The sequence below is a fragment of the Odontesthes bonariensis genome, chromosome 5 (genome assembly GCF_027942865.1).
Source record: "Odontesthes bonariensis isolate fOdoBon6 chromosome 5, fOdoBon6.hap1, whole genome shotgun sequence".
Lineage (NCBI taxonomy): Eukaryota > Metazoa > Chordata > Actinopteri > Atheriniformes > Atherinopsidae > Odontesthes > Odontesthes bonariensis.
The window spans coordinates 13,355,768-13,374,871 of NC_134510.1; the positions used below are offsets into that span (position 1 = coordinate 13,355,768).

The 19,104-nt window shown below is 42.1% G+C and overlaps 1 protein-coding gene across 1 annotated transcript in view; it reads left to right on the top strand.

Moving 5' to 3' along the window:
• rspo2 (R-spondin 2) overlaps positions 1-19,104 on the top strand; it is a 62,676-nt gene that overhangs the window by 21,260 nt on the left and 22,312 nt on the right. Inside the window, exons 2-4 of the mRNA XM_075466569.1 lie at positions 8,113-8,301; positions 17,661-17,804; positions 18,077-18,265. Coding sequence (XP_075322684.1) covers positions 8,113-8,301; positions 17,661-17,804; positions 18,077-18,265 — 522 coding nt within the window. The remainder of the gene's footprint in view (positions 1-8,112; positions 8,302-17,660; positions 17,805-18,076; positions 18,266-19,104) is intronic.

The following is a 19,104-nucleotide window of genomic DNA, read 5'->3' on the forward strand; positions in this document are numbered from 1 at the left end:
TAACAATAAGTTGATGTTTTGCATTTAATGCTTAAAATTTGACAGATTTTCAGTCACAAATTGGACTCTTTTTTTTTCTGTTTTCTATGGGTAAAAAAGCCAACTGTGTTTCTTTTTTATACTAATGGTAGTAGTGCTGTTGGGGTATGATTGTACAGAAAAAAACGACTGAAAAAGGTTTGTAGCCAGCATTTTAAAGACCAAGAAAGTCATACATCTGCATATAACGTAAATAAAATGTGAAAATTAAATTTAAAGTAAATTGTCATTTCTACGTGAAAGCAGTACTTTTGATCTTTTTTTTTTTTTTTTTTAGCTCCATAATTGAATTTAAAAGGCTGAAAATGATTTTCAGAAGCGGAGTCTCTGAAGGGTTTTTGTTAAGGTCGGCCAACCAACCACATCAGTGACACCCTATGCAAGAATGTCTTCTTGTTCTCAATGTTAAGTTCAGGACTCTAAAAGAAACACAAAATTATGTGCAATTTGTCTTGTTAGGGTTTCGGGTTGCAGAAAGTTGGAATGGGTCACCGTGAATGATTTTATGGGTAACGGTCAGTGAGTAAAAGGCAGGAGGTTTGCCGGTTGTGGATGGAACCCTGTATGTTTGTGAAGCGTGTCAAAATCTCAGAGTGCAATCTGTCACGCATGCTTTAGAATCACCATATCATACCTGAGACAGTTTGGGTTTCTGCTTGATCTCACTGCAACCCTAAATGCTCCCAAGCTTCATTCAAAGCATTACATACCGCTGTAGAATGAAAGCTGCCGTGATCTAAACATACCATCATTCCTCAAGCTGAGACTCTGGCTTTTGTGCTCAAATGGAAGAAGAAAAAGTTGTCAGGGGAGCATAGATTCTTATCAAAGAATGTCTGAAGAAGGCCAATTAAGAAGAGATTTTATGGCCTAATTTTAGATTTTGTTTTTATTCGTTAGATGCTAAAGTGTTAGAATGTCCCACACCATAATAGCAGGGAGTTGCAGCAGCTTCCATCATGCTTTGTGTATTTTTTATTATTATTATTTAAAATTCAGTAGAAAATACTGAGCTTTTTCCCCCATCCTCAAAACATTGATTTTTGAGAGATTTTCTGTGCTGCTTCAATGATTTCTCCTCATACTTTTTATTACCTGTTATGATGAGTTATCATGCCAATACAAGAGTTGTTTACAAACAGCAGCAGCTGATTTAGCCAACTAATGTAAAAAAAAAAGAACGAAAGAAAAACTAAACAAATCCCCAATAAGTTAAAGAGGAAAAGTTGGGGATGCTGGGCAGGAGCAAGATGGAGAAAGAGGCGGAGAAGGTGTAAACCATCTCTTCCCTTGATCTACATGGGGAACGTGAAATCAATTGCGAATAAAATGCCCAACCAACGGACGACACCTGAGGACAGGAACAGTGAGAAAGCAGTATTAAATGTTTCGTCAAGACGTGTCCACAGGAGCATATTCTAGACATCAACACCTCTTTACTCGTCTTTTATCAACTATATGGGAGACAGACAGTGGGGTTACATGGCACTAAAAGGGATTGGATTATTGGCTAAATTACAATAAAACTGAGTTATTATATTCATGTAGACATCTTAATCGGACAAGAAATTGGATCGGATCGGATTACTCGCGATCGGATTAAGACCCCGAGATAACTCGGTTGAAAGTCAAATTAAACGTGCTTGTAGAAGGTGAAGCACGTGGTGAATTAGACTTTGCATTCTGCGCATGCTCAAGATTTTTTCTTGGGGTCGTGAACCGGAAGTCGGAAGAGACGATATTACTGTTGTTGTCGACGCCGTCGGAAAGAAACAAACAACGTGATGGAGAATGCTCCGTTGTGCATCGCGTTTGTGCAATAAGCAGCTCATCACAAACAAAATATAGAGGGATGTAGCTTCATCTTGCTCTTCGTTCGCCATTTTCTGGAATACCTGAGTTTGTTGTTGTTGTTGTTGGTGGTGGTGAAGCGGTCAACCGGAAGTGGCTCCATTAGTTCAACTCAATTAGTTTCAACTATTAGTTGAAATGGCTACAGTGCCACCTATCGTATCGGAGTATGACATGCTTTGTGCCAATGATTGGATTCATTCACCGCCATATATCCAAGGATAATTACCCTTGGACAAACAAGGAGCAACTCAGTCTTATTGTAATTTAGCCAATAATCTGATCCTTTCAGTGCCATGTAACCCCACTGAGAGACATCAAAAATAGTGGTAGAAGAAAAGTCAGAGGTATTGGAAGAGAGAGAGCAGTTGTCTGCCAATCAGACAGTTGGTGGTCTGATTCTCACCTTGTCAACCACATGTCGAAGTGTCCTCGGGCCAGACACTGAACCCCATATTGGAAAAAAGCCCTCTGCAGCCTGTTCCACTGTATAGACTAAGACGTGCTGTATGAGTGTGGGTGTGAATGGGTGAATGTGGCTTGTAGTGTAAAAGTGCTTTAGGTAGTTAACTAGACCAGAAAAACACAATATAAGTGCAGTCCATTTACCATTGAACAAAGATAATGTACAGAAACGGTTGAAAAAGAAAACAAGAGAGAGCAAAGAGGTATACAGAAAAAGGCTGGAAAACAAACTTTAAGGTAACAATATGGGGGATGTATGGTAAGGGAAGAAAACAATCGCTTTGGCTTAGTAAGGAAGGGGAATCAGACTGATGAACTGAACATGTTTTCAATAGGTTAAGTTTAGAACAATGACTGTCATTTTCCTCACACTCTCCCTGGACCCACAGCCTCCCTGTCACACCTCTCCAGTTACATCCTGCTTCTCAGTAAGGGATTTAATACAGTCTCACTAACATTAGGTCACACGGAGACCTCTGCCTCCCTCTCCCGCCTGTGTCCCCAGCAGTCAGGTAAAGCATTGGCAGAGACTGAATCAGAACAAGGCTGTAAATCCAGATGGTGTCGGCAGCAGTGTCCTGGTGGTCTGCGCAGAACCTTACTCAGAAGGAAGTACCAATGTTGTGGAAGACATTTTATCATGTTCTGGTACCTAAAATATTTCTCATCCATCTGCTCTCAATGGCTACAGACCAGTTGCCCTAACAACCCACATCATAAAAGTTAGGGAGACACTGTTCCTGGTGCATCTCAGTAAACAAGTGAACATCTTTCAAGACCCAGTACTGTATGAGCCTGCGGTGGAGAGTGCCATCTACTTTGCAGCCATCTGTTGGGACAGCGGCATCAGATCAAGTGACTCTAAGAAACTAAACAAGCTGACACAAGGCTTGCTTTTGAGCCCATGAAGCTGAATATTTAATCCCTTACAATTCAAAACGGAAGTTCCAGAGACGACGAAAAAATGATTTATCTTGGATTCTTTTAAATCAACTTTTCAAATGTTTAATGAAGACTTTGCTGGCAGTCTTTCATCTGTAGTATAAATATGGAAATAGAGTTAGCTGCGGGTTGACGTACACTAACATAAGTTAGCCTGGCTCTGCCCAATTTTGGCTAAATATCCCAGTGAGTGCCTATAAAATTCCCCAGTAAACAAGTCACATCTATATAAAAGCAGTAGAAATTTGGTAGCTTTACATCTTTTTATTTACTCTTTGATGTATTTATACTTTTGTGCTAAAGTAGACAAACTACCATTCCGTGTTAAAGTAATTTAACTGGCAGGTGCTTCATATTCACACATCCATGTTTCCAAAATGCTAAATTATTCTTTTAAACGTATACATAATGTAAACCTCCTTTTGTAGATGCAAATTATCAAAGTGTTATTTCACTTCATTTGGAATCACCGCTGTCATTGTTTTACTGATGGCTGAGGAAGAGGATGTGAGAGGGGTCCTTCATGTGGTTCCTCTACATCAGCAGCAGATTTGCCTTGTAGACATGACACATTGAGGCACTTATTAAGTCTTTGTGTTAAGAAGTTCTGTGTAGGCTTCCTCAGTGATGTCCATATGGACTCTGGCTTTTTGTAAATACAATACTTGAGGCTCAGAGGGAGCGTTCAGAAGTGGGAACTGTGGATTTGTTTTCTTTCATGTAATGTGCACTTTGTGGTTGAAACTGTAAACGACATGACTTTATCTACACAGAGAGTGCAAGGAGGGCCACTTTTAATGCAGTGTGCTCCTCTTCTGTCTTGATGTTAAACCTGGGATCCTAATCTTAAAATGACTACTTTCTATACTTTCTGTGTCTTCAACATGTCTGACTCACTTTGGATTCAAAGCGTTTGACTGAAAACATTTCATGATCTGTTACTGTAACAAAAAAAAAAAAAAAAGCCATTGTGGGCCGGGTCAAAACACAGTTTGAATTCATATGCATTGGATTAGACGAGCTAGAGTATTCAAAACAAAGGCCTCATCGACAACGCTGACTTCATTCCACAACACACTGACCATACCGCTTCATGTTCTCGCCAAATTAGATTTAGATGCAACAGCGATAAAAAGACTTCTGCACCTCTTTGTTTGATTTTCTTTTTCTCTTTTTTTCTTTTTTTTCCTTGAGAATGGCTGAAACCTGCTGGCAGTCAACAGATTGATGTAAAGTGCGCTAGACATTATGCCGGTAGTGTGGGATGGGAGTTGGACCGCGTAGCTCCAGACACTGTGAATTGTGGTCTTTTTCCTGACATACCTGTGGCCTGAACCTCCAAACCTTTCCACAGACACACACAAAAGCTAATCTCCCAAGATCAGCAGCAAGAGTTTTTCTCTACCGTGAGCTGCCATTTTTTTTTTTCCTCAGTGATACGATAATTCCAGGATGTGGAATATGCCTCACTCAGACGTCGTATGGTTATGTTGTCCACAATCAGCGTGGATTGCAAGATTAGCAACCACCAAAACAAATGTTTGACAACAAAAAATGAGCGGGGTCTTTGAGCCAGACTTATGAAGAGGCTTTTCAATGACTGTAATTTCCCTGTTGATTGACTGGCCAGTGATCTAATGACCACATGCCCATAAAGTACTTTCTGTCGTTCTTGTTAGGATAGTATTGTTAGAACACTGTAAATAGTGACAGAATCAAACCCAGTGAAAATGGTCTGGAGAAAGAAGCTTTCCAGCCTCACAGTTGTTTGCTTTTGCCAAGTTGGCTTTCCCTTTCTGTCAGTGTGGTGTTCAAGTTTGGCGAGCGCAGCTGCAGTAGATGTGACCAAGTTAACGTGACTGTCAGTTTGTTGTAAACACATATAGGCTGCGTATCATACAGAAATATATGGTTATATGGTGAGGAATGAGGTTAAGTCTTGTGGTGCACCTTAATTTTACAAGATGCAAGGATTGAAAGAATTAGATATGAGAAAAATGTAGCAAATGTTGATAGTGGTAGTTACCTGATGGCAGCTTTTAATGCAAGTGCAAGAGCTAGACACCACAGCACCTGCACATTAGTAGCTGACTCTAAGGATGCTGCATTTAATTGAGACAAAACATGTATCAGCAAAACTGAAATCAGAAACAATAATGTCATACGCACTGGATTGACAGTTCATCGTGAGACACAATTTTCCATTTGTGAGTTGGAGGGGCAAAACTAGTTATAATTTGGGGTTTCCATTCCTCCTTCACGTCTTACTGAGTGAGTGCAGACTGGAGATGAACCATCACTCGACTGTGTGATGAATCGACTTGGAGTGCACATCGCGGTGTTGCTGTGATTCATTGAGTGTCGCTGTAGACCTCATCCCTAAAGACCGTCAGAGACACCTTCTGATCAGCCCTTAATCTTCCTTCCATCCACTCTGGCTTCAGTAGGATGAATGCAGTTTGGCCACGCTGGCATACTTCTCTAAAGACTGTCTCCAGGCACTCCAACAAAAGAAAAAAAAATAAAGATGAGGCCGAGGAAGCTCTGAAATCCGCTGACTGATTTTCACCTGATTACTAACTGATGCTTGCACTAGGCCCACTTAGCATTCACTTTTGCCTTTGGGAATGTGTTCAGAGTAACCTAATATGTGGATCTATGGGCAGTAACGCAGATATGCTCATCTCCCTCTCTTAGGCTTTGTGTAGCTTGCTGCAAGGGGTTTAGTATCGTGGTAGGTCCCTTAGTATGAGCAGGGCAGTTACTCGTTCCCTGTTTGTGATATTCAAAACTTGGCTCGGATCAACTCAAGCGCCGATCGTTTGGATTCGCCCAAGGACATTTTCCTTTAAATGGGATGCTAAGGAGTTTACAGTGAAAGTCACTTATTGTGGAATGGACCGTCTTTTTACTGGCTCCTTTGTCTTCCGCAGGCAACTCGAGCCTCGGCCAGAGCCACTGCGGTTGTGGGGGCTTTCATCAGCTGTCTCAACACAATCGTTTAAGAGGCCAGCCCTGACCAGAATTAATGAAATATTCACATCTATAACCAATCATCATTTTAATGTTGAGAGGGGAACCAGAGTTTGCATGAATGACAAATTGTACCGTTGGACATATTTACGATGGGATAAAGAATATCCTACTGATATATCTATCATGGTTTTGTTCTTAAATTTGGGTTGTATTATACTGGCCAGCCCTCCCACAGTTAAACGTTGCCTCAAGTTCTCCCTGTCTTTGTCATCGGGTAAGGTTAGGGTCAACCAGAGATGAGTAATGGCGCATAAACCTAAAAGAACTTTGCCGTTCTCTTAGTGATGAATTCATCTGAACAACCATAGTACAGTAGATGCATTCTCCCGTGTGTCTGCAGCAGCACTGACCTCGTGTTTAAAAAACAAGAGGGCACTGACAGCAATTCAGATATTTAAGTTAAAGATTAATAAGGGACATTGATACTCACACCCTTTTTGAGAATCATTGATTTCTTTTACGTTCATCATGGTCTGACTGCTTTCTCGTGATGAATATAATGGCTGTGCTTACATGCAGTTATATTCTGATATTAACCCAATTAAGGTTGTGCTCTGAATAAGAGAATATCTGAGTTTCTATGAACGTTTTTGATTTGCATTTAGAAGATGTAAGAAAATGTCCACTGATGAAAAAAAACAAATGTTTTTACTCTTTTTTTTTTTGTTTGTTTGCTTGTTTCAAAGAAGGACAGGATGGAAACAACTTTGTCAGTTGTGCCAGATTTGGTAAAGACTGAAATGACGTGACACCCAGATGTTTCTGGTCTAAGCGTTCAAACAGTAAACTCATGTGTCTGACTGGCGTTTTCGCAGATATTAGATGACCTTCCAGAGATGAAAGTATCTCCTGAAGAGGAGATTTCTCCCTGTTGATGAGTGTCCACTGCAGTTGTCTTTTCTTTTCTTTTTTTTTTTTTGAGGTTTGTTTCCATTTAGGACAACTATTTTTCTACTGAATTACAACCACTAGCAGCAAAGACTATACCGCCACTTTCTGGCAACACTACACAGCTTAGTTTGTTTGCTTGAAACCAGTCGATGGAAATGTGCCTGATTCTCGTGTCTTTTTTTTGCGGGTTTTCGAAAGATCATTTTAGATTTGCTTCGATAACAAATGGAAACCCAGCCACTGCCATGAAAACAGTTTTTTTTTTTATAATAATCTAACAAAGCTATGTGAAGTATATTAGCTGCCTCATCGACACACCTTAATTTTGGCTCTTTAATCCTGCTAAAGATTTCATGGCATCTTGCAACACACATTGCTGCTTTACAGCTCTTGTTTTGGCCTTGTTTTGATGGACTGGGTTGCTTGTTACCGTGTCAAGATCCGGCATAACGGGCTCAGGCTGAGTTTAGTACAGAACAAAAAGGCTACGGTAACACACTTTTTCACACACTTTTGTGGTGAGGGAAAAAACTGTGTTGGCCAATGCCCTGTGGTTTGGGAGTTATGGATGAAATTAAGACTTCGGATGGGAGCAAACATTGCAACTATATAGGTGAACGGGATGCGGGCATGAGTCATTAATCGTACGATGCTTTGTAACATGTAACTGGGAATATGAATGGAATATCCGCTCTGCAAGATTAATGTCTTAATGACATTAAAGTAACTAGTCTGAATATTGCTCTGCATGTAGACATTATTTCATGAATTAAGCTAAAAGTTGTGAGTGTCACCAGTGAATATTTTTCCATCGAAGGATACCCTCACTTTGGCGCATTTTCAGTTTGATTCCATGTAATGAATCACCTTTTTTTCTCTGTCTTGCAGCTAGCTATGGAGCATACCCCATCTGTAAAGGCTGCTCTGTGTGCTCCAGGGATAATGGCTGTGTAAATTGCCAACCCAAACTCTTCCTGTTCCTGCGGAGGGAGAGGATGAGGCAGTACGGGGAGTGTCTTCACGACTGTCCAGCCGGGTACTATGGCATGCGCAGCCCAGAAGTCAACATGTGTTCCAGTAAGAGCTTCCCTGGGTTAACTCACCCACACTCCATCACACTCCACCTTTATCCCTCAGACTTTCTCCCCCCGCCATCCCAGCCACACAGACACAATGCTTCAACTTCCCTTTTTCCCACAGCCCAAGATTTATTGGCAGTTATCCAGTGGAGACACACATACCTCACAGTTTGAACATCTTGTCTGTTCACACAGGTGAATGCTCTAGTCCCTCGGGAATTAATATTGAACTCTTGCTATGATGAGCCTGTTGCTTCTCTTTATTTTTTTCCTTTCACACCCCCCCCACCCGAATTACTAAACATCCTGTGCATGAGCTTGAGTCTGAAGCCATGAAATCCGGGTGATGGAACCAAGATGCGCCAGTGTTACATTATATGCAACATAGATAAATCATCCCTTTTTTTAATGTCTTCAAAGCAATGTTTTTCATTCGAAAAGAAAGCAAGCCACAACTGAAGTGTCCATATCGTGCAGCACCAAGCTGAACAAATCATTAAGAGCAGCATTTATGCTTTCAATTGGTAGTGTATAAATGAAGGAGGCCAATTTTTAATCAAATCTATTTGGCTTACTTTAATTTGCTTCTTTGTTTCTCAGATTAAACCATATCAGATTTTTTGCTAATGTTCTCCTCTTTGTAACACATTTTATGGACTGCAGTGATCTTGGACTCTTGAGAGACCGCCCTTTTGGTCTGACACGATCTGAATTTGGTTTTACTGTTAATAAAAACTCCAAACAAGAACAATGACAAGTCAAAATGTTTTCAACAATTCCCGTTTAAGACTAGCACTCAAATACAATTAAAGAAGTCTACCTTTCTCCTCCTCATGTAGCCGCCTGATCTCATAACCTGATGTGAACATGGAAAATGCTCTGAGAGACGTAGAGAGACTTTATAGGTTTACACAGTGCCTGAGGTGTTGGCTGAGTGTTTCATATGAAAACAGAGAGAAACCTGAAGCTTTTTAGTTCCCTGAGCCAAACTCCTGACAGAAGCACAAAAGTGAATACCCAGAGGAGGGTGTCCGAACCTTTAGGCCGAATAATATCAACGTGTAGCAACTGCAGGAAGAGAAAAGAACTACGATACATTTTGCTTAACCAGTCTCTGCAAATGCAAATACTGCTGGCTCCATTTTGTTATGACAATGAAAAACATGTTAAAGCTGCAGTTGCCAGTTTCGGACTGTTCTCATAGAAGACTTTGAATTCAGTACCCCAGAATCTAAAAGGTCAATGTCTGGTATCTTCTTTTTTTACCAAGTTAAAGGGGAAGTTCGTTTTATTTAAACCTGGACCTTATTTCTGGCCTAAAATACGTTGATGCTCATTCACTCCGTGCTCTGTGGCGGTCGGCTATCTTTACACGGAGTTTGCTACTGCTAGTTTTGTGCAACATGGCCCCCCGCCCGGTAAGCCCCCAATAACAACAACACGGCAGCTCTGAGCAAACAGTGCAATAGTGCGCTTTCATTCATTCATTCGTCTTAAAGTATTGGTGAAATAAAGACAGATAAGGCCTTATTTAGAGGCTGTATTGTCAATGCCCTCCTCACTCCCGTTATATGGATGTACGCGGATCTCGAGTAATCTAAATAGCATCCGAAGGACGGCGACTTTCACCAAACTGTTATCGGTCAGTAGATGAACTTATTCTATGCCAGAAATAAGGTCCAGGTTTAAAAAAAAAAAACAAAAGACTTCCCCTTTAAGTTTGGATTCTGCATCAGTCTAGCGCAGAATTCATTGGCATCATGTTGATTAAGTGTGTATATTTTTTTCCTTCAGAAGAGTACGGTTTCACAATTATAAAATCTTAAATGAAATTGAAGTAATTGATCACAAAAGAATATTTGACGTTTCGCATGCTCTTTCGAAGTCAGGTACTTCGGTTGTGTTAATTTTTCTGTGTTCAGTGCCAAAACTGCCAAGTGTCAGCTTGGACTTAGAGCCGGAGGTGTGACAGTTAACGTATACCATCTTCCGCAGCTTCATTCCCTGAACACACTATGTGTCATTAGCTTGATGGTGGAAAATTAGCCACCATCAAGCCTATGTGCAGGAATCACCTGGTTTTGTTCAGAAATTAGCTAGAAATTGTGAATTCCAGATAACAAGCCACACGTCATATTGTGTGCTATCATTATACGTTTTTATTTATAACTTTATAGGTCATTATCATGCTTTAAAATGAAATGCTAAAATTTTACAAAGTATAAAAAAGTCTAGCAATATATGCCTGATATGCTGCCTTGAATTATGTTACAGAGTTTGAGGTCTTTTTAACCCATCAGCTTTTCTGTGGGGGGCAGCACTTCTTTATGCCCATGATAAGCTAGTTGTTGAGGATTTTTAAATACCTCCAAATTGTTTGCTCTTACTGCAGAATGCACACATTTGTTTTTATTAGTAGCTTATGAAGATTAGCTGCATTTTACAAGTACCTTGTTCCAGATTTTTTAATAGAACAAACACAAAACTGAGACTAAATCTGATTCATTGGATTCTTTTGCAGTGGAGAGACTTTTCAACACTTACCAAGACCAATCAAGGGTTAACAATCAGGCATACCCTACTATATTTCTGCAAACTAATGAAAATTAATGTCTTATTGATTTTTACACCAGTCTCTTTTAGCAACCTTCTGGTATCGACCAGATACCCCCCACACAAAACACATGTTTTCTGCATGCCCATCTTCATCCTCAAATTCAAGTTTATCAAATCTCCCCACATAAGAGGAAAAACCTTAAAGAATCCACAGTCATTTCACCCTATTTTCATAACTGAGATAATTGGCAGAGAAAAACATCTTGTTCTCTGGTTTGAAAAAAAGACTCTGCCATCTTAACCACACGTTGATTTGAATCCCTTGCCATACACACTGCTGTTAGAACAACATCTTGTATTGTCACATAGCATCAGATCTCAGAGCGAGACCTACTTTGATGTGATAGCTGCTTCAGTCTTTGCTCTCTAATCCAGTTTCCCATTTGACCCTCTTTGTCAGCTGCGCTCCATGTGTCATTTTGACAAAGCATTTCATGACCACTCTTCATAAACGGATATTTTATTGGTTCAGAAGTTAGCGCTTTCTGAGCCGGTACAGGCAACGGGTACCCAAAGGGCTCAAGTACACAGTGGGTACACGACGCTGTGGATTTCTCCACTGCTGTTCACAAAGCTGCCGAGTGCTCTTGCTTTCCAAAGGTGCCTGGAGCTTGATATTACTTCTCTGTTGTCATGAGCTTTTTAAACACTGCCTCTGAAATCACTTAAGGAGCAGCTGCTTATTATTACACCAGAGTTTGTCTGTGTGATCTTATCTCATTCAAGAATATTTTTGTGGACTGCCTGGGTAAAGGAAAGCAAACAACAAGAGCTAGACAAGCGAGAGGCTTATACACTCAGCTACTCGCTGGCTGAAACCTCGCTTAGAGTTTTTCTGAGGGGGCTCCGGAGGACTCAGACAGCTATTGGGTGGAGAGATAGAATGAATGCACTATTTACCTTTTGAGCTTACAATGTGATGCAATATCAGGCAAGGAACGCCTAAAAGATCAGTGAAATTTGTCTGATAAGGATAAGACCATCACAACAGTGATGAATATACAGGCATTTTTTTTTCTTTTTCATTTTTCAATGGCTGGCAAAAGGCATATTTAAATATTGTAAATTCAAGGATGAAGTGTTTTTCCTCTGTCATTACCCTTGTTGAGAGTTTTCCAAAAGTACCATCCGAACACTCTCACCACGTTCTACCCAGCTTTAACTTGCAGCGGGCTTTCATCTGACCGGCATGTCTTTGGACTGTAGATGGATATACGATTGAGTCGTGTCTAAAGGGATATACCTGCCTTTTCTGAATTGAAGTTGTGTGTAGAAGTTATGAGTTATCAGTGTCTTACCTACAGTATTCAGAGCACTCTCAATTTTGGAGAGTCAGAAAGTTTCCTTTCAGGCGAGCTACGCTAGATGCTACTTAAAAGGGGGCTGTGAGAGGAGCAATTTTTTGCCATCTAAAACAATTCAAACCTCACAAATGTAACAGGTTTGAGCTAATGCTATCATCTGGATTGTCACTTTTTTCTGAATCTAATTCTGTCTCTGATTCTCCTAACTGAGAGCACTCTGACTGCTGTCTTCTACAGATAGAGTAGTTAGCTGCAATGCTGCCACTGATTCACAGCACTTCCCTGTTAAAATCCAATTCACTGCTGCTTTGAATGTCTTTAGTTTGAGGGGGAACCACATGATACAGCTTTTGTAAAACGACATAAAAGCCCATAACCATTCTATTTTACCCAAATTTGACATATTAACTGATCAACTAATCTAAATCAACTGGTCATTATAAACGTTCTGCTTTCTCAGAACAACTTGAGTAATTGCGCCTTTGATAAAGAATTTTAGATTCAAGACACTGAGTCAGTACTGGGAAAATAACACCATAATTAAAGACAAAAACAATGGGAACTATTCTTTCCACAATATAACATAACTTGAGGCCCATTTGCAGCCACAGTTAAGCTGTTTTCCTTAAAATGCTCGAGGCTCAGGAGCCACAGTGTTAACTACCATTACAGAGTTGGAGCTGGTTTGTTAGCTATGTATTTTTGTTACAAGATATCTTTCTTCCTGAGCATATATTTCATTACTGGGACTCATCTGTAACTCCTTTCAGCAGCTAATGGATGGCTTGATTAGAGTCATAAACCATATGCTGGAACTCCAGTGTTATCCACGGGGGCTCTTATCATTTGCCCAGAGGAGGCCCCACGCTGGTGTCTGTGGGTGTCACCCCACCACACTGCAGGGAAGATTTGTAGCAGTGGTCACACAGTGTGCTGCTTTATGTACAGCCAAATCCGCATGAATGCGGTGCAGTCATGCTCTCGCCTAAGTCACAATTCATAATACTTCAGTTTTAGCACACATTCCCAAGCCAAAGCACATTCTGTCATTCTGCATCACGAGCGAGCTCTCTGGCTAACAGAATTATGAGCCGAAAGACGGCTATAAGAGCTGTCTACTATGTGTGACAAAGCGCCGAGAGGGTCAGCATGAGTGTAAGGCTGCATTCAAGACTTCCTCCCTCTGGGTGTATTTTGGACCCCCCACAGCTATGTTCACACATTTTCCAGCCAGCAACCAGTTGCCTTACCCCACTGTAGCATCTTTAGAAGCTTACCAGGTCTGGTACCAGCCAAGGACCAGTCTGAGCAGAGCCTGAAAATAGCTCATATCCTGCAAGTGCGGTTTGAACGTCAGAGCCCCTTCAATATAAGCCTATATTGCAAAAACAAATTTGCTGGATGCCTTTGCTTTATTGTAATCTTGTTTGTGAACATTTTATTTGTTGAACTGAGGTGCCCTTTTATTGAATCCAATTTTTATACTTTACTGGCACATTAAATTAGACTTCCAAGTAGAAGCTGGCTGGTGGTATCTTTGTAGACCGTTTTAGATAACAACATGGTAATCTGTTGGGTTGGAATTGGACAAGAGCTTTGCATCATGGGCCCCGACCAAATGGCCATTAAGGGTGTGTAAGGGAAGTATCTTGGGTTTTTGCTAACCTTCAGCTAGCAGTGCTGCCTACTCTCTCCCTCTCATCTCTTTTTCTCTTATTCAAGTTCTTTATTTCTTACTCTAATTCTGAGCTTGTGGGTATTTCTATTGTACACACTAACCAACAAAGGGACCAGTTGCTTTTGGCCTTTAAGATATACCCAAGGACATCTAACATCACAGCTTTACGAACCAAAATTTCAGATCAGTGCAATGGATCCATCAAACCAAGCCCGTTCTCATGGGGGGTAACAGCTGCATGCAGAGTTAAACTGGGTGCTTTCTTGAAATACTGTGTAGTTCTTCATGCTATTCTATAAGCAGAAGGGCTTTCTGTGCTTGACCCCCTGTCTGAGACCTGAGCTGTGTGAGTGGGTGTGAGTGTCAGGGCTGGCTGAGCATGTACAGAAGTAGAAGTGGGTCTATCCCAGACTGTGTCACCTTGGGTGAAGAAGCCAGGAGTACCACTGACACATCTGTCATCCCTGATCCTTCTCTTGGAGCTGCTGACTGACAGGAACACCACCTCTGCTTCAACTATCTCTCTGCCAGCGAGCAGAGGAGCACCCATGTGGAAAAAACACCAAGGAGAGTTGAGAGGAACATGGCAGCTCTAGCCTTTGCCATGAACTCCTGCCTTCCTCAGCCCCACATGACATGGCTGGGTGACAGCGAGCAAGTCAGCGCCTCCGTGTCAGCCAAATCTGGGGTCTAGAGAGTAGGTCAGGGCTTTTCGACTTAGCTTGGAGGCAAAGGGTGGAAAAACAGGGTTTGTTTTCCCCTCTCGCACTGCCAGGCCTTTTTACAAGGTGGACTCTCCTGCTGTGCCGCATCAAGGCTTTTTAGCTTTGTGGAGGAGGCTAAGGCTCTCTCTGTGGACCGGGTACGGTCTGACAACCCATCTCCAGCTCTGTGCGGAACATTGAAGATTCGTCGGTCTTTGCAGAGCAATCTAGCACTCTTTCTTAACACAGTCACCATTCATGTCAAGGAATGGACTGATTACACATGGCACTGTCAGCCTGTGGAGGAGCAGCAGTCGACTGAAGCTGACGTCGTGAGGCTTTAGTGTCCGTGATAAAATCAGTCGGTTCCCCATCCAGACCACAGCTGAGGGACCAGCTTCTGCCAAGCATGCACTATTAGATCACACGTGACACTTGGTGACTCATCTCTCAACTTCACATTCACTTGACATGCAAACCACATTAAAGCTCGAGCGCAAACAATCCAACAAAAAGAGTGTAATGGCGATACGGGGTAATGGTGGAACTGGTGCACTGATGGCATCTTTTTCAGTTGAGCACCCTCAGCCACTTTAATGACATATTTTGCTCTGTTCCTCTCAGAAGGCATAAAGCTTCCCTGTCTGTGTTCATAATACAATAACTCATGGCCAGAACCAGGCTGAGAGATAATGATGTTAATACGTTTAAGTCCAAGAACACCGGGCCTTCAATGGGATCTGGTGTCCTCATTATTTCATATTAGTCTCCCTGAGGCACCTGGATGAAGACTTTAAAGGTGGTCCTGAGGTTAATCCCACTGGTGGAATGAACCCGCTCCCCTGTATCTGTTTCTGGCACTGCCGGACAAACTGCCTCATTGCTGATTAAACCAGTGGTTAGCGTAGGAGCTCCTCCAGTGTCCCAGATAGTCTTTTGGCTGATAGCTGGACGGAGGGATCAGTGTCTGTCATGGTGATCCCTTACTACCCACCTCACTCTCTGATGACCTCTGACCTTGCAGCTTTCGCTCCCTGCATTCTATTTCCCATGGTGCCGCACTCGTGTCATCCACCTCATCCATCTCACAGAGTGACATTACAACTTATCATCTATTTAGCAAATAAGATTTCCAGACCACATCTGAATCTTGAACCAGAAGTGATGTTTTAATCAAAAACCTTGTCAAGTGCTACTTCTGCGGCTGGTGCAAGATTGAAATATTCAGTACATCTGTGTTGGTCATATTTACTGTCAATAACAAAGAATTTCACAACAAGCCCAGTGCTGAGAGTGCTGCCAGATGTTTCTGGTCTCCCTCTTGCTCTCTTATTTTTTTGTTTGTGAGCTTAATGTCTCTCAGGTGATGACAGGCCTGGGAAGTGTGACTTGTAAAAGACAGTTTTGTGCTTTTAAACTTGCTTTGTGATTTACAGGCGCGCTCCCGGCCTTGGACTTGTTTTGTATCAAGCCCAAGCGCTACTGATTTTATACGATGAGAAATAGAGGCAGTTTCTTCCAGACAGAAATGTACGAGGGGCAAAGAATTCATTCAGTCACTAAAGTGTGAATGGAGCAACAGAGCCTGAAATTATGCAGAAGAAATGATGATATCAGATGACTGAATTAACACCAAAATTATGAGAGAAGACATTAAACTGCTAAAGAAATCAGTGATTTATGCTCACTTTAGGTTTTTCAGAATGTAGATCACAGCTTTACTGTAGATTGGGCCTATCTCTGACCATATCTTTTTGGTATGTGTATGTTTGTGCATATGTGTGATTGTGTGTCCACGGTTTGTTTAGACTAGTCGGGAAAAGCGTGAGACCAGAGTGAGTGGGCAGAGGCCATACTTTAGGGTTCAAAGTGAAGCGGGGAGGGACCCCTCGTTTTGCAGGAATGTCGAGGAGGAGGCCTGATGGTTAGTTGGAGATGGCGTAATTAAGGGGTGTGATTGTGAGAACCTTCCCATCTCTGGGCCCTGCAAGGGTCACAGATAAAAGAGCAGCCTTCAGCCTCTGACGCTCTCACATCACAGAATCACTGTCAAAGCATTGAGAGAAGTGTGAATCCTAATGCATGGTTGCTCCCTCATGCAAGGCACAATCAGAGGAGGAGATGACACCCTACCTGGGAAGCCCCCTGCAAGGGGGGAAATGGTGGCTGCAGGTTGTAGATTGAGGTTATTGGGCAACAGGGCCACATAGAGTTCCTGAGAAGCAACATAAATTAGATAGCTCTGGGAGGCTCCTTCTAATCATGTGGGCCTGTGCGTCGCCCTGTCGGTGTGGTTGTTGTAATTTGGCCCTGCTTGACGTGCTATTTGCAGAGAGCTTGATGACACATTGAGGAGCCTTTCTTTGCAAGTGCGGCGCTGTGTCATGCGCAGCAGCAGCAGGGTGTGGCGTGAGAGGATAAGAGTGCTGCTGTGTTTGCTGACTAAACCATTCTGTATTTATTTGGCAAGATGTTGTCGTTTCCCTCCTGCCTCCCTGTTACAAACCCACCTTCCCTCCGTTAAATCCCAGCCAAAACCGAAAGGATCCACGCAGATGCCCAGCTGTGTGATCATTAGCCATCATTCACATTTTAATGAAAACCTCACTTTTCAACAATCGTTCAGTTATGGAAAAAGACAGACTTCAGCAGTGTGGAGTGATAAGATGGACACTATTTGTCTTGATACTGCTCTTTATAGTTGAAAACATGTGAGATGTTTGTGTCCATCCACATTTTTGGATCAAACTGTTGCACGAGGTCAGTGTTGCTAAGTTCCTCACCTGCGGTTGAGTTTTGACCCTTTTGATTTGCTCACTTTGAACAAGAACCGGAAGATAAGGATAAAACCGTGATGTCAGGCAAAACTAATTTTTCTGAAATACACTTGAGCCCCGCTGAGAAATGATTCACAGACCATTGTCGGCCTTATTTGAGGGAGAGACACTATAATTCCTCCAAGAACCCTCCTTTCCCCAAACTCTGTAGCTCTCAATCAGCTCCAGATGAGAGGGTTTCTCAGACCCTTCTGATTCTCTTCTGTTTCTTCCTCTAGGGTGCAGGATAGAGAATTGCGAGTCCTGCTTCAGCAAAGATTTCTGCACCAAGTGCAAGTCGGGTTTTTACCTACACAAAGGGCGCTGCTTTGATAAGTGCCCCGAGGGCTTTGCCCCGCTGGAAGACACCATGGAGTGTGGAGGTATGTGGATATAAACAAATATACAGAAGAATTATGTGAACCCCCCTTTTTTGTTTCATACCCTTCTTTAGCTGTAAACACTTTTCTATAACTTCTCATTTGGGCTGCTTATTTTGGACCTAAAAAACAAGCAGTTCAACTGGGACCACACACAAAGGGGTGATAACATCCCAGTAAAAGCTCCCTCAACCTGCATTAAAGCTTGACCCGGAGTTTTCTCAAAATGGCACTGTGGTTTCACTGCACCTCACTGTTTCTGTGTCCCCCTGCAGAGGGCTGTGAGGTGGGTCAGTGGAGCGAATGGGGAGCCTGCACCAGGAGAAACAAAACCTGCGGCTATAAGTGGGGTCTGGAGACCCGGACGCGGCACATTGTAAAGAAGCCACCCAAGGACACAATACCCTGTCCGACCATCGCTGAGTCCAGGATGTGCAGAATGGCCATGAGACATTGCAGAAGAGGTAAGGACTTTTTTAAAATTTTTTTATTAGCAATATGCTGAAGTGGATATGAAGGAAAACAGCCCACTTTTCCCAACAGAGATCTCTTCTCAGAGTTTCACCTGTGTCGTGTAACCCTTGCTCCTCACATTGTTTTTTCACCGTCTGTGTTGTTAAGGTTGACAGTGGCATTTCCTTGCATGAAATATCAGTATTTTTCCATGGCAGCCTTCTTCTGGACAGCTCTTTTCCAGAGGTATATTTCCCACCACTCTCTTCCATCTCCCTTCATCTCCTCAGTGGAATTCTTCAAAGTACGAACTCCAGGTTTCCTCAATGGCCGTCTCTGTTTCCTCCTGTCAGCTTGAGAGATTTTTGTGGTGCACGTAGCATGTATGTCAGGCCATTAAATGAAAAGTCGGTGGAATTTCTCCGTGCGCAAATACAGCTAAAGGAAATATTTTTTTCAAAGAGTAAACCATTTCCCTCAGATGGTCCAAACACACCATTTGGGGTGAGGGCCTCACTTAGTGCTTTTAAAATAAATGTCTTCTCCCTTAATGTACTTTTACATCTCTCATAAACTTTGGATTAGGATAGTCCAAGTGTAAATATTTAATTCACCAAATAAGGAAGCGATTACGGTGGCAGATATCATTCTGTCTGTAAAAAAGAAAAACCGTTGTGTAACAGAAAAAGGAAAATATTCTAACCTCGAGGATTTCTCTCCATTTTTGGCCTGGTGTGCTGAATGGGAGGGTCACTTAGTGAAGTGTTGAAAGAGTAAATAAACTTGAAATAAACCCTGATAGTTTCTCATATTTCAGCACTACCAGGGCAGTCGCTGCTGTCTTGGTTGG